General features: G+C 45.0%; 1 protein-coding gene across 2 annotated transcripts in view; it reads left to right on the plus strand.

Annotated features, from left to right (window-relative positions):
- Positions 1 to 16,437, plus strand: part of GALNT16 (polypeptide N-acetylgalactosaminyltransferase 16) — a 74,918-nt gene that overhangs the window by 47,931 nt on the left and 10,550 nt on the right. For both annotated transcript variants that reach the window (XM_039552513.1, XM_039552514.1), the window contains exons 5-13: positions 898 to 963; positions 2,318 to 2,439; positions 4,502 to 4,589; positions 5,549 to 5,633; positions 6,661 to 6,764; positions 10,371 to 10,497; positions 11,438 to 11,530; positions 14,099 to 14,182; positions 15,183 to 15,324. In XM_039552513.1, the coding sequence (XP_039408447.1) occupies positions 898 to 963; positions 2,318 to 2,439; positions 4,502 to 4,589; positions 5,549 to 5,633; positions 6,661 to 6,764; positions 10,371 to 10,497; positions 11,438 to 11,530; positions 14,099 to 14,182; positions 15,183 to 15,324 (911 nt within the window). The remainder of the gene's footprint in view (positions 1 to 897; positions 964 to 2,317; positions 2,440 to 4,501; positions 4,590 to 5,548; positions 5,634 to 6,660; positions 6,765 to 10,370; positions 10,498 to 11,437; positions 11,531 to 14,098; positions 14,183 to 15,182; positions 15,325 to 16,437) is intronic.

The raw sequence follows: 16,437 nt of genomic DNA on the forward strand, positions 1-16,437 counted from the left end.
GAACGTGCTAAGAGGTGCACTGTGGCTAAGGGCCTTTGCTTTCTCCCCAGAGTGCTCAGTCTGTGGGAAGATGACAGCAGGAAAGAGGGGACATGAGACATGAAAAGGAATATGGGATAAGAATGGAAACTGGAGTGAATTTGATGGAGCAAGAAAAAAGACCAAGTTAGAAATTGCTATTGCTATGACCTCTGCTAGGGCAGGAGTAGAGAGAGGATGACACAGAACTAAAGACTCAGTGCTCATTGGTACCTGGCTGGAGCAGGTAACTGTTCCTCTCCCTCATCTTCCCAAGGTAATGTAAATGAGGGATGCCAGGATTTTCTGGCAAGCTGCCAGCAAAGCTGTTGGTCAGGCATCCATGTGTCAATGTGATGGTGTCTCCAAGGAAGCGGGTCACATCCCAGTGGCCTTTATTAAATAAAATCAAGCGGAAACTGCCCTGAGAACAAATGGCAGGAAATGCCCAGATGAGCCACTGAAGGCAAAGAGAGTGGGTAAGATCACTTTATGTTACAGAACTCCCTTTTCCTTGGCACTTTGGTGATTTGCAGTCTTGGTTGCCTGTGTTCCCTCCATTTCATTAGTGCCCAGAGCCACGCTGCCAGCACATGCCCCATTGTTCTTGTGAAATGCTGAGCAGGGGAGATGGAGGCCTGGCTGCTCAGAGGATTGGGAAACATAGGCTCAGCTGCCTGAGGAGGACAGCAACCAGGCAGTGCTCTTCTGTGTACTCTATAGACAACAGGATTAAGGCCATCAGGCTGATTAATGTGATGTTAAATGAAAGCAGAATTTCCCCTCCCATGGAGAAGCAGGAGGACAGTTATTTGGGGCTCTCTGTTGAAGCCAAATAATTCATGCATGTGTGCCAAATGTCTTTTTTCCTTCCCCAAGCTGAGGACTGCCAGCTCCTTACCAAGATCCCAAAGGTCAAGTGTCTACGAAACACCCGTCGAGAAGGTGAGTGTGGAAATCTTTCTAAGTACAAAGACTTTGCCTATTTTTCTACATGACCCTGGTTGCCTGCCAGATGCTTACACATTGTTTCTTATAGTTACAGTTTGTTTTTTCAGTATAAGCATTTGGAAGCTCTATGGAGGAAGAACACAGCTTATCAACTCTCAGGCTTCAGCAGTCTCATTTAGTACTTAAGTAATGAGGAGTGGTGTCCAGAGGCCCTGGCTGGAACAAAGACCACATTTTAAGATTTTTAGAAATAAAGATGCAGATGTAAGTCTTGTCCTTTTAAACTCAAACTAACTCTGGCACTTTCAAGTGCAAGATAACAAGCCATGTAGGAGACGTGGGAGAAGGAAAAACAATCATGTATCTGTCATAAAGAGGTACAATTAAGGAAAGTTTTTTCTCATATATCTCCTACATATATAAATGACACTGACTTTCCCAGCTGCTCTTTAGTTTGACTCACATGTGCTGGCTTATTTCTAAAGCTGTCAGTGCACAGCAGGTTTGGAACGAGGATGTAGAAGGAGAGACAGGAATCACTGTTCAGTTCACAAAGAGCATCCCACATAGTGGGATGGTCTGTAAGAAAGTAAGGAGTCATCTGAGAGCCAGGGTGATATCTCTGCAGGGCAGAAGAAAGGACAAATGGGAATAAAGCAGATCACCCAGTAAAGAAGGCAAAAAGCAGAGAGTAGGGTTTGGCCATGGGGAATTGGTGACAGAGGCAGCAGGGTGCTCAGTGGGAGAGAGAGCGAGCAGGCAGCAGCGAGGTATCTGTGAGAAGGACTGGAAGGGAAGAACAAGGAGCCAGGTGAAAGTTCTGTGTCATGGACGGAAGTGACAGGAGAGGTCATTCATTGTGTGGTGGGAGGGTTCATCTGACTGTCCCCAGGGTATGCCCTGCCAAAGCTGCTCTCTGCTTCTGATGGAGATGTGATGCTACAGTGGGGATTCTGTAACACGCATATCAAACAAGGAGTCCCGTGGAAAAGAAATAGATATGGATCTATTCTTGGTAGATGTTTCAGAGATGTTTATTTCTCCAGCCGCAGGGCCGGGGCTCTGCCGAGGAACTGCTCAATCACGGGACCCGAGGGTCCCTGCCCACACAGGGGAACACAAAGCAACCGATGGGGAACGAGGCTGACCAGGGGCAGGGAAATCCCGTGTCTGTCCCAGGGCCCCTCTGCCAGGGCTACATGGCAGGGGGAAGGACCCTGACAATGTGATATAGGAGAATCACCTGCTCTTCCCCTCTAATGGCCACACAAAGAATTTTTTCTGAAGGAGGCTCCACTGTTTCCCTTCCTAACCCTCCGGCTCCTTTGCTGTCCTTTTCTCCTTGTAGGGCTGATTCGCTCTCGGGTGCGAGGAGCTGAAATGGCAACTGCTGACATCCTCACCTTCTTGGACAGTCACTGTGAAGTCAACAACGAGTGGCTGCAGCCAATGCTTCAGAGAGTGAAAGAGGTGAGCACCATGTCCCTCTCTGGGATGGATGGAGCTGGCCTGTCTGTGCTGGTGGATCCTCTGCCCTCACATGCCATCAGCAGTACTGGTGAGAACAAAGCCTGCCAAGGTACTCTTCAGGCAGGCTGTTACAGAGGAAGGCACAGCCTGAGTTAGATGGGCAGGAGATCCCTGATGGGATTCTGTTTTCTGCCAGTGTGACAAGGCAGGAGGTGCAGAGTGATGGGATGCAATGCTGAATGCTGGAACCACCAATTTGTACCTCTTTTCTCCTGCAGGCATTGTGCTTCCTAGTGGTGTTCACCTGTACGTAGGACAGCCCCTTGGGCAGCATACATTGTGCAACTTTTCCATGGTTTCCATCTCCCTTGCTGCTGGACCCTCCCCTCTGCCTTGTCAGTGCCAAAATTTTCCTTCCATTAATGTTCCCACTGAGCTACCAACATACATCACCTGCATGCAGGCAGCTTCCTAACACAGAGAAGCTACCTATGAGTGCAGGGATGTCCCTTTGATGGTTCACTTGGCAAAAGATTGATGTAAGGCATGAAGAGTGAAAATGAGGCAGAAATATTAGCAGCTGTCACCCTGACTGCGCTGTAGAGCTGGAGGGGGAGACCATACAGCTCTGCTGTAAGAAAAGGCAGGGGAGAGGCGATGGGAGAAGCCATGTTTGCAAGTGGCTGTGATTGTTTCCCTCTGAAAGGAGGATCCCATGAAGTAATGGACCTCAGGAGAAGGGGTGGAGGCTTTCATGATGCTTTGTAAGCATGTCTGATTAGCTTAATGTGAAGGAGCAGAAGAAGGTGAAACTTCAGAATTGGTGAATTAAAAGCTTCTGCATTTTATTCCTGTCCAATAAATTCTCTGTCTCAGAAGCCCATAGATATTTACTTTACTTACTGGTCTTTAAGCCAAGCTGCAGTGCCAGCATAGGGTTCCCTAAGCAGAAAGAACCTCACTCATTTCTTTAGGGAAGGATCTAAATTGCAAAAGCCTGGGTACTGGGTACCAGTTTTTTAGTGAGCAGATTTCAAGTCAACCTATTTCTGACCTACTTCCTACATTTCTGATGTGCATCCTATTTCAGATTTCAGTCTTGCCCTAGCCAGTCCTGGCACTGACTGGTTGGAGTAGTGGCTGGCACACCAGGCTGCCAGGTGGGTACTTGGCTCTCAAGCTGGGCAGACACACTCTCATTGGGCAACCATCACAGCTCAGATGGGAAAAAACATGAATGTTAACTCTTAGCAAGGATGTCCCATCCTAGCCAAGTGTGGTACGTCATCAGGAACTATTGCAAGGCACAAAATGAAGGTTTGATAGGAAAGGCACAGACGCTGGCAGCTGTCCAATAACAAGGTGCTGTTTCTGGTATTGCCATCTCAGCTTCATCTTAGATGTCAGCTGTCACAACACTGTCTTTAATGCCCTGTCTCATGATGTTGAAAAATTGTTCAACTTCTACTTAATTTAAGGATTGCAAAGGAAAACTGTAACTATCTATATGCCTTAATGGCAATAAGGTACTCACAATATCTTGATATTATAACGTATACAATGTGTCATATACACATATAAAGATATGATGTTTGCACTATGAATCTTAAATGTGGGGTCTTGATTCATAGTACTTCTTAGGAAGATGCTTTATTAGGGGTTTGATAATTTCTGGGCTGATGGTAATGAGTTAATTCAAGGATGGTTGAGCAGAAAGTGTGCTGTCAATAGATATCAAAAGCAAGCAATTAATTCTTGGGACAGTGATTCATGCCCTGTGACTTGGGCAGGAAATAAAGAGCTGTTCCTTAGCAGCATTCCTAGGTGTTGGAGTCCAACTCCTAGGAATTCCCCACACATCCATGGAGTGCAGCTGACTAGTACCCACCATCTCCATGTTTGGATGTAGTGGCCATAGATCCCTTGCACACATACCAGAACCATATTGGAGAAACCAGACAAAGATTTACATGTACAACTTTGTATTTCCTGATCTCTGGCAGCTTTGCCAGACATTCAAGAAAAGCCTGACTCCTATTTTTTCCCCCTTTCTCTCCCTCAGGATTATACCCGAGTGGTGAGTCCAATCATTGATGTTATCAGCCTGGATAATTTTGCTTACTTGGCAGCATCAGCAGATTTGAGGGGAGGTGGGTATAATGAATGGCTTATGTAAGTTAGACCTGAGGGATGGTGCATGAAAACTAAGTTGTATTCTCTCCAGCTTTCCGAGAAAAGAGTGTGATGATCTTTCCTGACAGATTATCTGTCCCTTTTTCTCTGAAACTTGCAAAGTCAGATCTTTTGAAGAGTGAGAACAAAACTCAACTACTATTTTCCTCTTGAACTTGAATCACTATCATAACATTAAGCAGTTTCAGGATTTAGTTGATTAACTATCTCACCATGTCCTCACTATGTGACATGTACACTGGAGTCTGACTGGCACTCCAGTTGCTGCTTTGATTGCCAGGCTATCTCGTGGCATCTTCTGAAAAGCATTTACACCTCTCTCCTCTCAGCTGAACCCCCTGCAGCTGTTCCTGTGTTCACCCCACTTCCTGGTGCCCTTCTACATCTTTTATGGCTGGGGCTCACTGCTGCACTGCTTGCCAGCCAAAGGCTACCTGTTCTTTGGCTACCCGTAACAATGGTATGAATTTAGTGACTGCACTATGCTCTGCTGTCCACCACAGACCATCTATAAGTCTTCAAAGACATGGTAGTTCCAATGATCTGCAGGCCTTTGTTCCCAGAATATATCACATCCCACAAAGTCCTTTATTAAAGCCTCATAACTTTGGAAGACAGGGTTTGCCTTTGGTAAGACGAACTGGCCGGATTACTATTACGTCTCAGACTGACAACACTCTCCTGAAGGTGTGGAGTGAAATTGAGGAGAGAACTGTAATGCTAAGAATGGTAGTGCCAAGACAGAAGCTGGTGAGGTCTGCATTAGGATAGACTATTGCCATTTTGGGTAGACTGTGAGGGAGGTTGGGGAAGGAACAGAGGGATAGCCTGTGATATAAAGGTGGAGACTATCACTGAAGCTAGTAGTACTGTTTTTACAATAAGAAAACCAATTTGGCATGTCTTTTCTTTTCAGGGTTTGACTGGAGCCTTCACTTTAAGTGGGAACAGATTCCTATAGAGCAGAAGATGTCCAGAACAGACCCAACTCAGTCTATAAGGTACACTCTGATGGACAGGGTACAGCCCTCCAAATGCCTTTACTAGGCCTTCACCAGTGTGGCAAGGAGGGTACAGGGACTGCCTTGCTGAGGACAAAATGCCACAGCATTCACTTGATTATGACGAACTCTTCATGTCATTTCCTGAGTACATTGAAGCCTATACCCTAAGTGTGAGAGTACTGCTCTCTGAATATTGTGAGAATAGCGATTATGTACTATCATGCACACCACCTCTGCAAGCCACCTCTGCTTCTCTCTGTTTGCTGTTGTGTTCTTCCTAACTCAACACTCTGCATGCCTCAGAAATCGCTTTGGGGTTTTTTAATCACCTCCATCTTTCAGATGAAAACTTAAGGAATTAAGCAGATAAACAGTCATCCAGCATGTGTAAAGCAGATCAGAGAACTGAATCTTACCTAGTAACATGGGCATAGAATTACTCTCACCTATTAAATCTGCATGTCCACAGACAAAAGAAATTCTCTTGGCTGGTGCAGGTGTTGCCAGCCTCACTGCCGGGTACATGGCTCTGAGACATGTAGAATGTAACAAATCCTGCTAGGAAAAGTCACCATGCTTGTCTGTATAGGCAGACGGCTCCCTGTTTGTAATGTGAAAGTATCATTTAATTCCTCTGTGTAATTTGTGAGCTTCTGTTTTGCACTCCAGAAGCAACCAGCTTGCTAACAGCAGAGCAGCAGCCTGTCACACCATGTCTAATTGGTGAACACAGTCATCAAACAGTGTCCGTCATTCCTTCACACTGTGCATATTTGTGTCAATGCAAAAGACACAGCATTACTCTTGTAGTGCTTGTAAGACCCTCTAACAAACGCATGAGGATGATCTAGTGAGGGGCATCTCAGAAACCTGCTGCAGGCTCACATTCCAGCGCTACTATTTTTCTCTTTTAAGTGAGGTATGATTTGTGAGGCCTGGACAAATTGCCTGCCCTTTAAAATTAGGTTTGTGGTACTACATATATATGTGGTTATTTTGCCTGGATTTCTGTTTTCTCTTCCAGAACCCCTGTCATAGCAGGAGGCATCTTTGTGATTGACAAGTCCTGGTTTAATCACCTGGGAAAATATGATACTCAAATGGACATCTGGGGAGGAGAAAATTTTGGTAAGTTTAGGATGCTTCAAGGGAATGGCACACTAATGCAGAAGCACTTCCCAGTCTTCATCGCTTACCAGAACTCTTTTTGTGAGAAATCTGATGTTCATGTCAGTGTAAGGTTAGGGACATGTTCCGGTAATCCCCAAGGTGGTCAGAGCTGTATTGCTGTCAACATGAAGTAAATGGAGACTTTGTGTGATCAGGGCTACACTCTCCTACAGGCATATGTGCTATATGCAGGAGCTTCCACAGTACAAGAAAGAAAGAGGAACCTCCTGATATTTAAATTGTTGCTTGTTTATGAAGAATATTCCTCCAGTTCTTCACATGACAGTCTGTGGTGCCCCAGCTCTGAAGTGGGCAGCCACTCCTACAGCCTCCTCTTGTACCTGTTTGTCTTGCAATTAAGTCTGAATTGCTTTCCCAGCTTGACAGGTCAGAGAGATACTCTTCCTAATAAACCCAGCCTCTTCGTAAATGGAAGTTGGTTACAAATAGATTGAGAAAGCAAACATTTGGAAGCAGGCTAGGGCATCACAAACATCTGAGGAATTCAGAGGCCCAGTGTAGTCTGTCCACTCATGTGCTGTTATGGGGCACGGTGCTTAAACCCATCTCCTTGCACTTAATGGTGGCACAGATATTCCAGGCATCTCTTTCTGCCCTGTGTGAAGGGATGCTGCAATGTCACCAGGTATTAATGACAAAAGCAAGAAGAGTGTTAAAGAGAGGTTCACAGAGACCTCAAGTATTCAGGACATTCATTTAGAAATGGTGCAGGTGGAGCTGAAGAGATAAAAGCCTTACTTTTTGTAGGGGCTTAAGTTGCCTTTTGTAGGCAACTTAAGTAGATTTCTCTGTAGCTAACACTGCCAGAAAAAAAAATTCTGTTTCTACAGCTTCCATAAATGTCACAGATTTGTAAATAAAACCCTTTAAAGAAGAATTTGTATGCTGTTTCCTAGCACCTGGAGTATCTATTAGAAAGAATTAAATGATCAGGAAGAGGAAACTTGTTTCTCTGAACACAGCTGGGAGAGTTGCCTCTTTCTGAAATGCTCTCTGAAACCAGGAAATAATATTTTGGGCTGATAATAGACTCTCGAGGTACCACATTTTAAAAACAAAATATCTTATAACAAGTGTTCTCTGTTTTCCCAGGTCTTGCTTCAGCTTTATGGTATTTGTTATATTAAAAAGAGAAATTAAATGGTACTGGCATTGGAATGTCAGCAGTGTTAGTAGCATCAGCTAAGCACTGTGGCAGAAGTAACAGGAAGCCTTTGCTCAGGCACAAAGATCCCCTCCCCTATGTCCCTCAGACTCCTCTGCAGCACCAACTCAGCTCCTTGCTGTCACTAGCCCTGCTCCAGCTGCAAAGCCAGCTACTTGGCCATTCTGCCATCCTCTGAGCTGCAGCTGTGTAAAAGCTGTAAATCCCAAAGATGGAGAATATTTCTTTGGGCTTTTGTCTGTCTGCTTCTGCCCACCTGGGAGCCCAGTGTTGTGGTTTGGTCCATATGTCAGTAGCATGACACTAAGTAGAGAGAGCTCTTTACCATAAGTAGCAGTAAATTATTTGCATGCTCACAGCCAATCTTCCAGGTAGAGCTGATGAAAACCATGAATTGCTCCACAGAATTTGCTTCATTCTCCTTGAAATAGCTCGTGTAAAGCCTGGCAGTGGCTGGGCCAGGCCGTGTGCGACTGAGCCACAGGTACGGGGCTTGCCAGTTTTGCCTTGTTATGAAGTTTTTCTTCAAATTCAGTGTCTCCTGTCACTTGTCCCTCATCCACCATCAAGTCTGTTGCTGTTGAAAGCTGAAGGATAGAAACCAACCTGGATTTGACAACAAAAAGTATTCATTTTCCTTGAAGAATTCAGAGTGGTTAATTTAGCCTCTTAAAAAAAAAGTTTACCATACTTAATTGAAACTGGGTTCTCTGATCAAGGAAAAATATTGATAATGTTCTGAAACATTATTTTTACTAAATATTACAATTTTGAGTGGAAAGGGACTGTTTGGATTAGGTCATCATTTGTAGATGAGATGAGAGAGTGGTTCTAAGATGGTGTGAGGAATCCTCTCTTGGGAAATGGACATCACTTTTAAGTTACGCATGCCAGACTGAGAGTTTTGTTTTTGTTGTAGGCCAAAGTGAGTCAGAAGCTCATTCCAGGAGAGCAAATATCAGCTGGACACATCAGCAGACAGAAACTTACATCTTGGGTTTTTTTTATTTGTTTGTTTCTAAAACCCTTCCTCTCTTCAAATCTGGAACTCCCTGTTAGAAAGAATCTGAAAATAATTAGCTCTGGATAAGAGTCATGAGAGAAAAGAGCTCGTGAGAAATAAGACAAAATACAGTGTAATCAAATGGGGTTTTTTTACTTAGAAGCTAGATTAAACACACTGTCTCCCTCCACCCTGCAACTCACTGTTTGAACTACTGCTCGGTATGCAGAGAGGAAAACTGTGGAGAAAGATGAAGGTTGGGAAGATGTTAGAGTGTATACATGGTTTCACACATCCATTAGATCCGGATACATAATTTCTTTTTAATTTATAAGCATCAGAGCCACATGAATCAGGCATTACCGGAGGGAGATCCCAACTGAGTAAAGTTTTTGAAGTAATCAGTCTGTACAATCTGAAGCCCTTTTGGTAAGGACTACCAAACCACCCAGATAATTTTCATTTTCCTTTTTCCTTCTCTTCTCATCACCACATGAATTGGAAGTGGGAAACCCCTCCGGTATGGCAGTGATTAAACTTGTGAGGACAGACTCATAAGCTTGAGCAAGGTCACATACCTTCTGTGATGCAAATAAGTGCCTGCACATCAAAGCTCCATGCTCTTCTAATCCTTAACAAAATGTTGAATCTAGCTTCAGGATAGGGTGGATTTCTTCAAGTAGCAGGATTCTGTCTGTATTTTCATAGTCATGCTATATTAGACTGGTATCTGCTCTGAGCAGTACCCCCAGCAGAGGCAACTGTAACACAGTCATCCTCTTTTTTTTCATTAGTAATAGAGCCAACCAAAATGAGGAGAAGGAGCTATTGTAGGGTGGATAACATAGAGGTATGAGGGAGAGGACCTAGATCTAGACATTGACTCCCTATGCCCTCATCTTGTTCTCTTCTTTCCCCTTGTCTTCTAATTTCCCCTTGTCTTCTAAACTCCCTGTCTTCCTCACATAATTTGCTTTACACAGTAAATTCTTCCTTTTTAATTCCATCTACGTGCCGGGATGAGAGTAACAGAAGTCCAAAACACGGGGTGTGTGTGTGTGTGGGAGTGGTCTCAGTCTGTTGCCAAATGCCATCCTGAGGACCTGACATCCTGACCAACCTTGAGGACCTGGTCAAATGCAAAGGTGTCTCACTGAAATGAGACCAAAGAGGAGCAGGACTGGAGAAGGCTTAGAAGTCCCTGAGCCACAATGGTTGCCTTCATTTTAACAAAGGGAGGACAGTGTCTCCGCTATCACCATGGCATTGCTTTCCCTGATTTTGCTGTTGCAGGCAATACACCTAGAGCAGAGGGGCAAGGAAGTTGCTCTTCTTGGAGCTGTTGCAGCTGTATGACTCTTGGGATCTCTTCCAGAGCTCTCTTTCCGAGTGTGGATGTGTGGTGGCAGCTTGGAGATCGTTCCCTGCAGTCGAGTGGGACACGTGTTCAGGAAGCGCCATCCTTATGACTTTCCTGAGGGCAATGCGCTGACTTACATCAAGTAGGTGTTGGGTAGTTCCGGGCAGCAGCTGGGCCACCTTTGTGTTGGGCACGTCTAAATAAGTCTGAATTCTTTGTTGTGCTTTTGCCTGGTGACAGAGAACAGCTTGTGGCTGAGCATCTGTTCTCAAGGGAAGGATGAGTTGCTGTTTTGTGTGAACAAAACCTGTTCCCTTCTCTGGTGTTTGTATTGGTGTTTCTTATTCCTCCTCAGTCTCTGGTGGCGGGGGTGGGGGAGGAGCAGTATGGCCAGGAGACACCCTGGCCATTCACAGATGCTGCCCTGTGACATATGTCTGGGTATCAGCAGTCCTTGGACATCTCTGGTGTCTCTGAGCTGTACATGCTCTGAGATGAGCCCTGAGGACAACTTCTACTGCAGGACAGATGGAAAGAGAAAAGAGATGAGACAAAGTGCTTGACAATGGAAGTGATTAAGCACTGCTGCAGGGCCCCAGAGAGATGGTGGAATCTCCATCGTTGGAGATTTCAAAACTCAACCAGTCAAGACCCTGAACAACATGACCTAATCTGAAGCTAGTCTGCTTTGGGCAGGAGATTAGAGGTTAGAGAGAGGTGCTTTCCAAGCTGAATTATCCCATGACATTATTCTAATCTGGGAAAAGGCATACTGTAATGCATGTGATGGTGACAATCAAGCCCGGTGTCTCTGCAGAGGAAATATGTGTGAAAAAGTCATGGTAAACTGTGGCTGTTAAATTTGTAACTTCTGAACTGAAGTGTTCTTGCAAGGCTTTGTAGACTTAACACATTCAATCTCTATCCATCCGTACTGCCCACTCTGTTTTGTGTTTGGGACTGTCCCCCACTCCCTCCTGGCAGACAGGCCTTGGGTCTGCCCACCCAGTGCCTGCTTGCTGGGAGGGCAGGTTCTGCAACAAAGCATCTCCTCAGCACAGCATCTGCTCATCCCCATGCAGGAACACCAAGCGCACAGCAGAGGTGTGGATGGATGAATACAAGCAGTACTACTATGAGGCCCGGCCATCTGCTATTGGCAAGTCGTTTGGAAGGTAAGCTGTCCCAGACCTTGAGGAGGGCTCTGGTAAACCCCTTGCTAGCAAGAAATAGTTCTTAGGTCTTCTCTGGGGCTAAGCGTGAGAAATAGAGGTGCTCTGAATGGCTGGCTTTCCAGGGAGGTGGTAGCTGGAGTGTCTGACTAATGAGGTTTGCTTCTAATTCACTTTATTTTTTCCCCAGTAACACTGCATAAACCATTTGTTAGCAGGAGGCCAAAGGGATCTGTAATGAAATTAGAAGACAAGACATTTAAGTGGATAGACAGGAATATTTTTTCTATCACAGCATGCAGCTGTTCTGGAAATGTGAGCTGTGAAGTTACTAGAGCTTGATCTGAAGTCCCTGTGCAGATGCAGAATCCCAGGGCAAGCATGGATGGCAACCCAAGCTGGATGGCACATGGGGCACGTTGCACTTGGTGCACTCCCCTCTTTCCTGGTGGATGGAAGGTAGTTTGCCTGGTTTGTAGGGCAGGAGAGAGTATGGCCAATGGTGAGATTTAGAAACACAATCTGCAGAATTGTGCTTCTTACAGCATCTTTGCTAAAGCTGTCTTCAGTCCACATGGGGCTTATTGTTACCAGCTTAACCAGTTCCCTGTGACCCAGAAATCAGTGAAGGACACCAAACCTGGGATGAAAGGAGAGCTTGCTCTCTGTGCTCTCAAACCCCTATGACTCCCAAATAAATGTAAAAATCCCAGGAGTGCTGTATTTCTGTGGGTTTTGTCTGCCAGTGAACAAATGGCTATTGTTTTATCAGTGTAAGGTCTTGGCAGATGTGGTTGTATCTCAAATGTGTAGCTGTGTGCACAGGATAATGAAGCATCTCCTACTTATTTATGACAACCAGCTCACTTTTCTTGCTGTACACTGTGCTTTATTATCATGATGCATTACATATCTTCATAAAAATAGCTTTGCCTACCTAATTTATCAGTCCTTGAGCTGACTGCAGCAGCTGGGCTGGGACCAAATAGCAAGTAACCCTGCTGCCTGTGAAGGAAACCAGACTTGCATATTGTATGTGGATATATTGCTCATGTGTTTTAGTGGCAAAATCTGCAGTTCTTGTTCACACAGACTTCCTAGTGACTTTGCTGGCAGTGTTGGCTGAATAAAAGCTGAAGCAGAGCATAAGGCTTTGATTTCAAGCAATTTCCTGTAGTAACAGCTCTGTGCACCTGCATTAAATCTAGATTATAGGGTGCAAATGCCTTTGCCACCATCACTGACAATTGGGCCTAAAATGGACACTTCTTCCCCACAACTTTGATGTGGATATAAAATCTAAGAACATTCCGCTGAGCTATATGGCCTCATGTTATATGTACAGTGGCCTCTGTGAGCTGAGGATGGACATGTACATGGGTACAGTTGAAATTCCTTCCCAACACACAAATGTAGTGTTGCAGCTTAAAGACAAGAGTTCCTGGTTTCTCTGCTCAATAGGACTGCTGGAGGGAAATCCTCTTCTTCAGCCAGCTAAAGCCAAACAAATCAGCAATGGGAGGACTGCCACATCAGACAGCTACTGACGTGTTGAGTTAATCTCCCCTTATACTCCCACCCTTCCCCCAAACTCCTTAAGAACAAATAATTAAGTTCTCCAGGTCTGAGTTCTCCAACCTGAGCCTAGAGCTGCTGCCATTGATGCCTTGATGGCATCCTGAAACATCAGGTGGCTACCTGAAAACAGAGGCTAGACAAGATTAAGAGCATAAAAGCAGGTATTTATTGAAGGGCCCTCAAAGGTACACCTTGGGCAGTCAAGAGGCTACACCCAAGATGGACCCTGGGTCACAGGTTTTTCACACTTTTATAAGTTTGGTCCATTTGCATATCAGGGTTAATTCTCCAATTACAATTTCAGGCAATGAAGTAATTACCCCAAGTTTGCCCCCCGTTCAGAGGCTTTAGTTCACATATTTCAGGGCCTGGGACAACAAGGTGTCCTTGGAGTGCAAACCTAGAGAGGGTTTGTTATGTCTAACCAGAATGAGGAAACAGTAGCTAACAGGCTCTATGAAGTTTCAGAGTTACATACTAAACAGTACAGGATCTGAAAAATATTAAAGTTAAAACCTAAGGTATCACCATGAGCTAGAGACTTGCTTTAGCACACACAAATGAATCATCTGTATGTACCTGAGCACAAACACTTTCTAGGCCTTTTCAGCATCTGATTGTTGTGCAGGTTTCATGGTATGCCTCTACAGGGGCACCCAGAGGCAGAAACGCTTTCCTGATCTTACAGCAGTTTTATTTCAATGTATTATTTAACAAGGTAGGGCCTGGGCCTTGCCATCGCTCTGAGCCAAAGGAAGTGCAAGAACAGCTCTCTGAAGGTGTTTTGTCTTCCATTTCTATTTCCTGCCATTTGCCTCTCTCTTCCTCTTTACCTCAGGTCACTGCTAGTGCTCTAAACCCAGCAACAATTATGTGGGAGAGTGCGTAATGGCAAAAAGTCACGTAATCTCCCTCAAACCTCCTGGCCAATCTTTGTTGTTCCCTTCCCTCTTGTTCACTGCCTTACTCTCAACAAACTGCCTGTGTTTCCAGTGTTGCAGACCGAATGGAGCTGCGACGCAAGCTGAACTGTAAATCCTTCCAGTGGTATCTGGAGAATGTCTACCCCGAGCTCAAGTGAGTCAGTTCTTTGCTTGTAGAAATCTCTGAAAGATTTGGGAGGTGGGTCACACTGAGAAGATGAGCCTTGACAGCAGTGGGCAAAAGAGAGACTTACACTTGGAAAAGGTTTTCTCTGTTCTTCTTTTTGGTGAGAAACCTCCTGTGTTTTCCTGGCTCGTATTATCACAGCTCTGCAAAAGGTCTGCCTTCTGTTCTGCCCCACACAGCTGTCCCTTGGAGATGTGCAACAGTGTTGTTTTCAGAGGTGTAGGGTGTAGACAAGTGCCAGAGCACTACGCCCCTCCCAGTTTTGACTTGGTCTCTGCCTGTTGGATGCTCTGCCTGGAGGTAGTTGGGCCAAGTAGAGCTGGACAGCCTCAGTGCAGATGTTTGGGTGGTTCAGAGAAGGCTCCAATGAGTGCCAGCACCAGCTGTCCCTGTGGCTTGCCCTGCCCTGGGTCAGTACACAGTAGTGTTGTGTCCTTGCTCAGCTGGGAGGTAGAGCTGTGTTGTTGGCATGTGCAAACCAGCACACACAGGCAACACATCTTTACTCCTCAGTCTGTGGCCAGCATGAGTGGAGGCTAAAACATCCAGCTGTAGTCTGGCCTTGACAGGTCCTTCCTGCAGTCTGACCAATGAGACAATGAGTATGTTAGCTGGGGAGAAGACTGAAAAAGCGGGAGGAAGAAGCAGAATAAATCAAGTGTGGATATGGCTTTTTACTGGAAACAGCCTCTTTCAGAATTTCAGAATCACTATATTAAACTGCTTAGGGTACCCCTAAAGACCCTGATATGCCTTCTGAAACAAAAGAGTACCAGTCTTCTCACCAAGTTCTCACTTCATTTTTGCCTCCTCCAGATATTTCCAGTGAATAGCATGATATTGTTCATTTTCTGTGAAATATAGGGGCCTGTATTTCAGTCAGGGGCAAATTACACCCTTATAAATGTGAAAGTACTGTGGACATGTCTGTGTATGAAGTACAATGTAGCTGTCATTTTACTTCAAGGATTCCTGAAAAAGAGTTGATTCCAGGAATAATCAGACAAGGAGGAAACTGTCTGGAGTCTCAGGCACAGGATACCACAGGGAATATGTTGGCTGGCATGGGAAACTGTAAAGGGACGGTGAACAATCCACCGGTCACTCAGGTAAGGCAGGCTTTGCTTTTGTGCTTTGCTCCTGCTCCTACCCTTTTTATAACCTGAATGAAGAGGCCTCTTGGGCTTTGGTGGGTTTATATGGAGGTGAAGGAAGGGAGAGTTTCACCCTGTAATGATTTTAATAGTAAGCAGAAAAGGAAGCTGTGCCCATCTCTCAGAGCTCTGTTGGCTCAACAGACTCAGCAGTCAGGAATAGAACGTTAAGGTTTTCATCACTCAGAGACAAGAGGTAGTGCTTAAATGCTCAGGGAGTGACAGACTCACTGAGAATCATTTTGGGGCTGTGCTTGGGTAGCACCCTGGCATGTGGGTAAGAGATTTTTCCGGGATCAGAAACCTTCCTTGCTCTGCCAGCTCAGCTGTAGCTGCAGATGACTTGAATTGTGCTGTTTTGCAGATGTGTTTCAGTATAAAGCACAAATAGAGTTTGAAAAGCTGACCCCAGTGGCAGTAATACAGTGCAGGTCTCCTAACTGCAGTGGAGCTGTGATGGTTTATATACAAGCTGAAGATCTGCACTCAGACTCTCCTTTAGTGCTTTGGTGACTGAAAGCAGCAGGGAAGCAGCTTGACAAAGTTAAGGGTCACAGTAGGATATTTTATGCCAGAAAATACATATTCACATCTGTTAACTGTTGGAAACTAGTTTGCAGCCAGCATTCAGTGTGCCATTTAACCTGACTCATTGCTCTGTGTCATTACCACTTGAAATCCCTGAAGCTTACTGCATTTTGTATTTCTTCCTTGGGGAAAGTATAGTAATAATAGTTGATTGGATCAGATATCCATCTAGTCAGAGGAAGGAAAAAATGAATTGGCTTGTCCCCTTTGCGTGCTGGTGATATATGAATATGCTTGCACGTGTTTTGCTTTGCTTGACAATCTATAGGTCCCAGATACCTGTTACAGAACATGTCTGCTATGTAAAAAATGCAGAAGCAGTTGTACATCATGTGTGTCAGGGCTCAGGATCCTCCTTGCTTTGTAGGCCTGAATTTGTAAAGCTGCAGAGCAGAAAGTTCCATGGGATCCGGGGTTAATCAGACACCTCAGATAGTGAGGGGAGCCAGCTGCAGGCTTTGAAATGGTCATGATGCACCC

The sequence above is a fragment of the Corvus cornix genome, chromosome 5, assembly GCF_000738735.6.
Source record: "Corvus cornix cornix isolate S_Up_H32 chromosome 5, ASM73873v5, whole genome shotgun sequence".
NCBI lineage: Eukaryota > Metazoa > Chordata > Aves > Passeriformes > Corvidae > Corvus > Corvus cornix.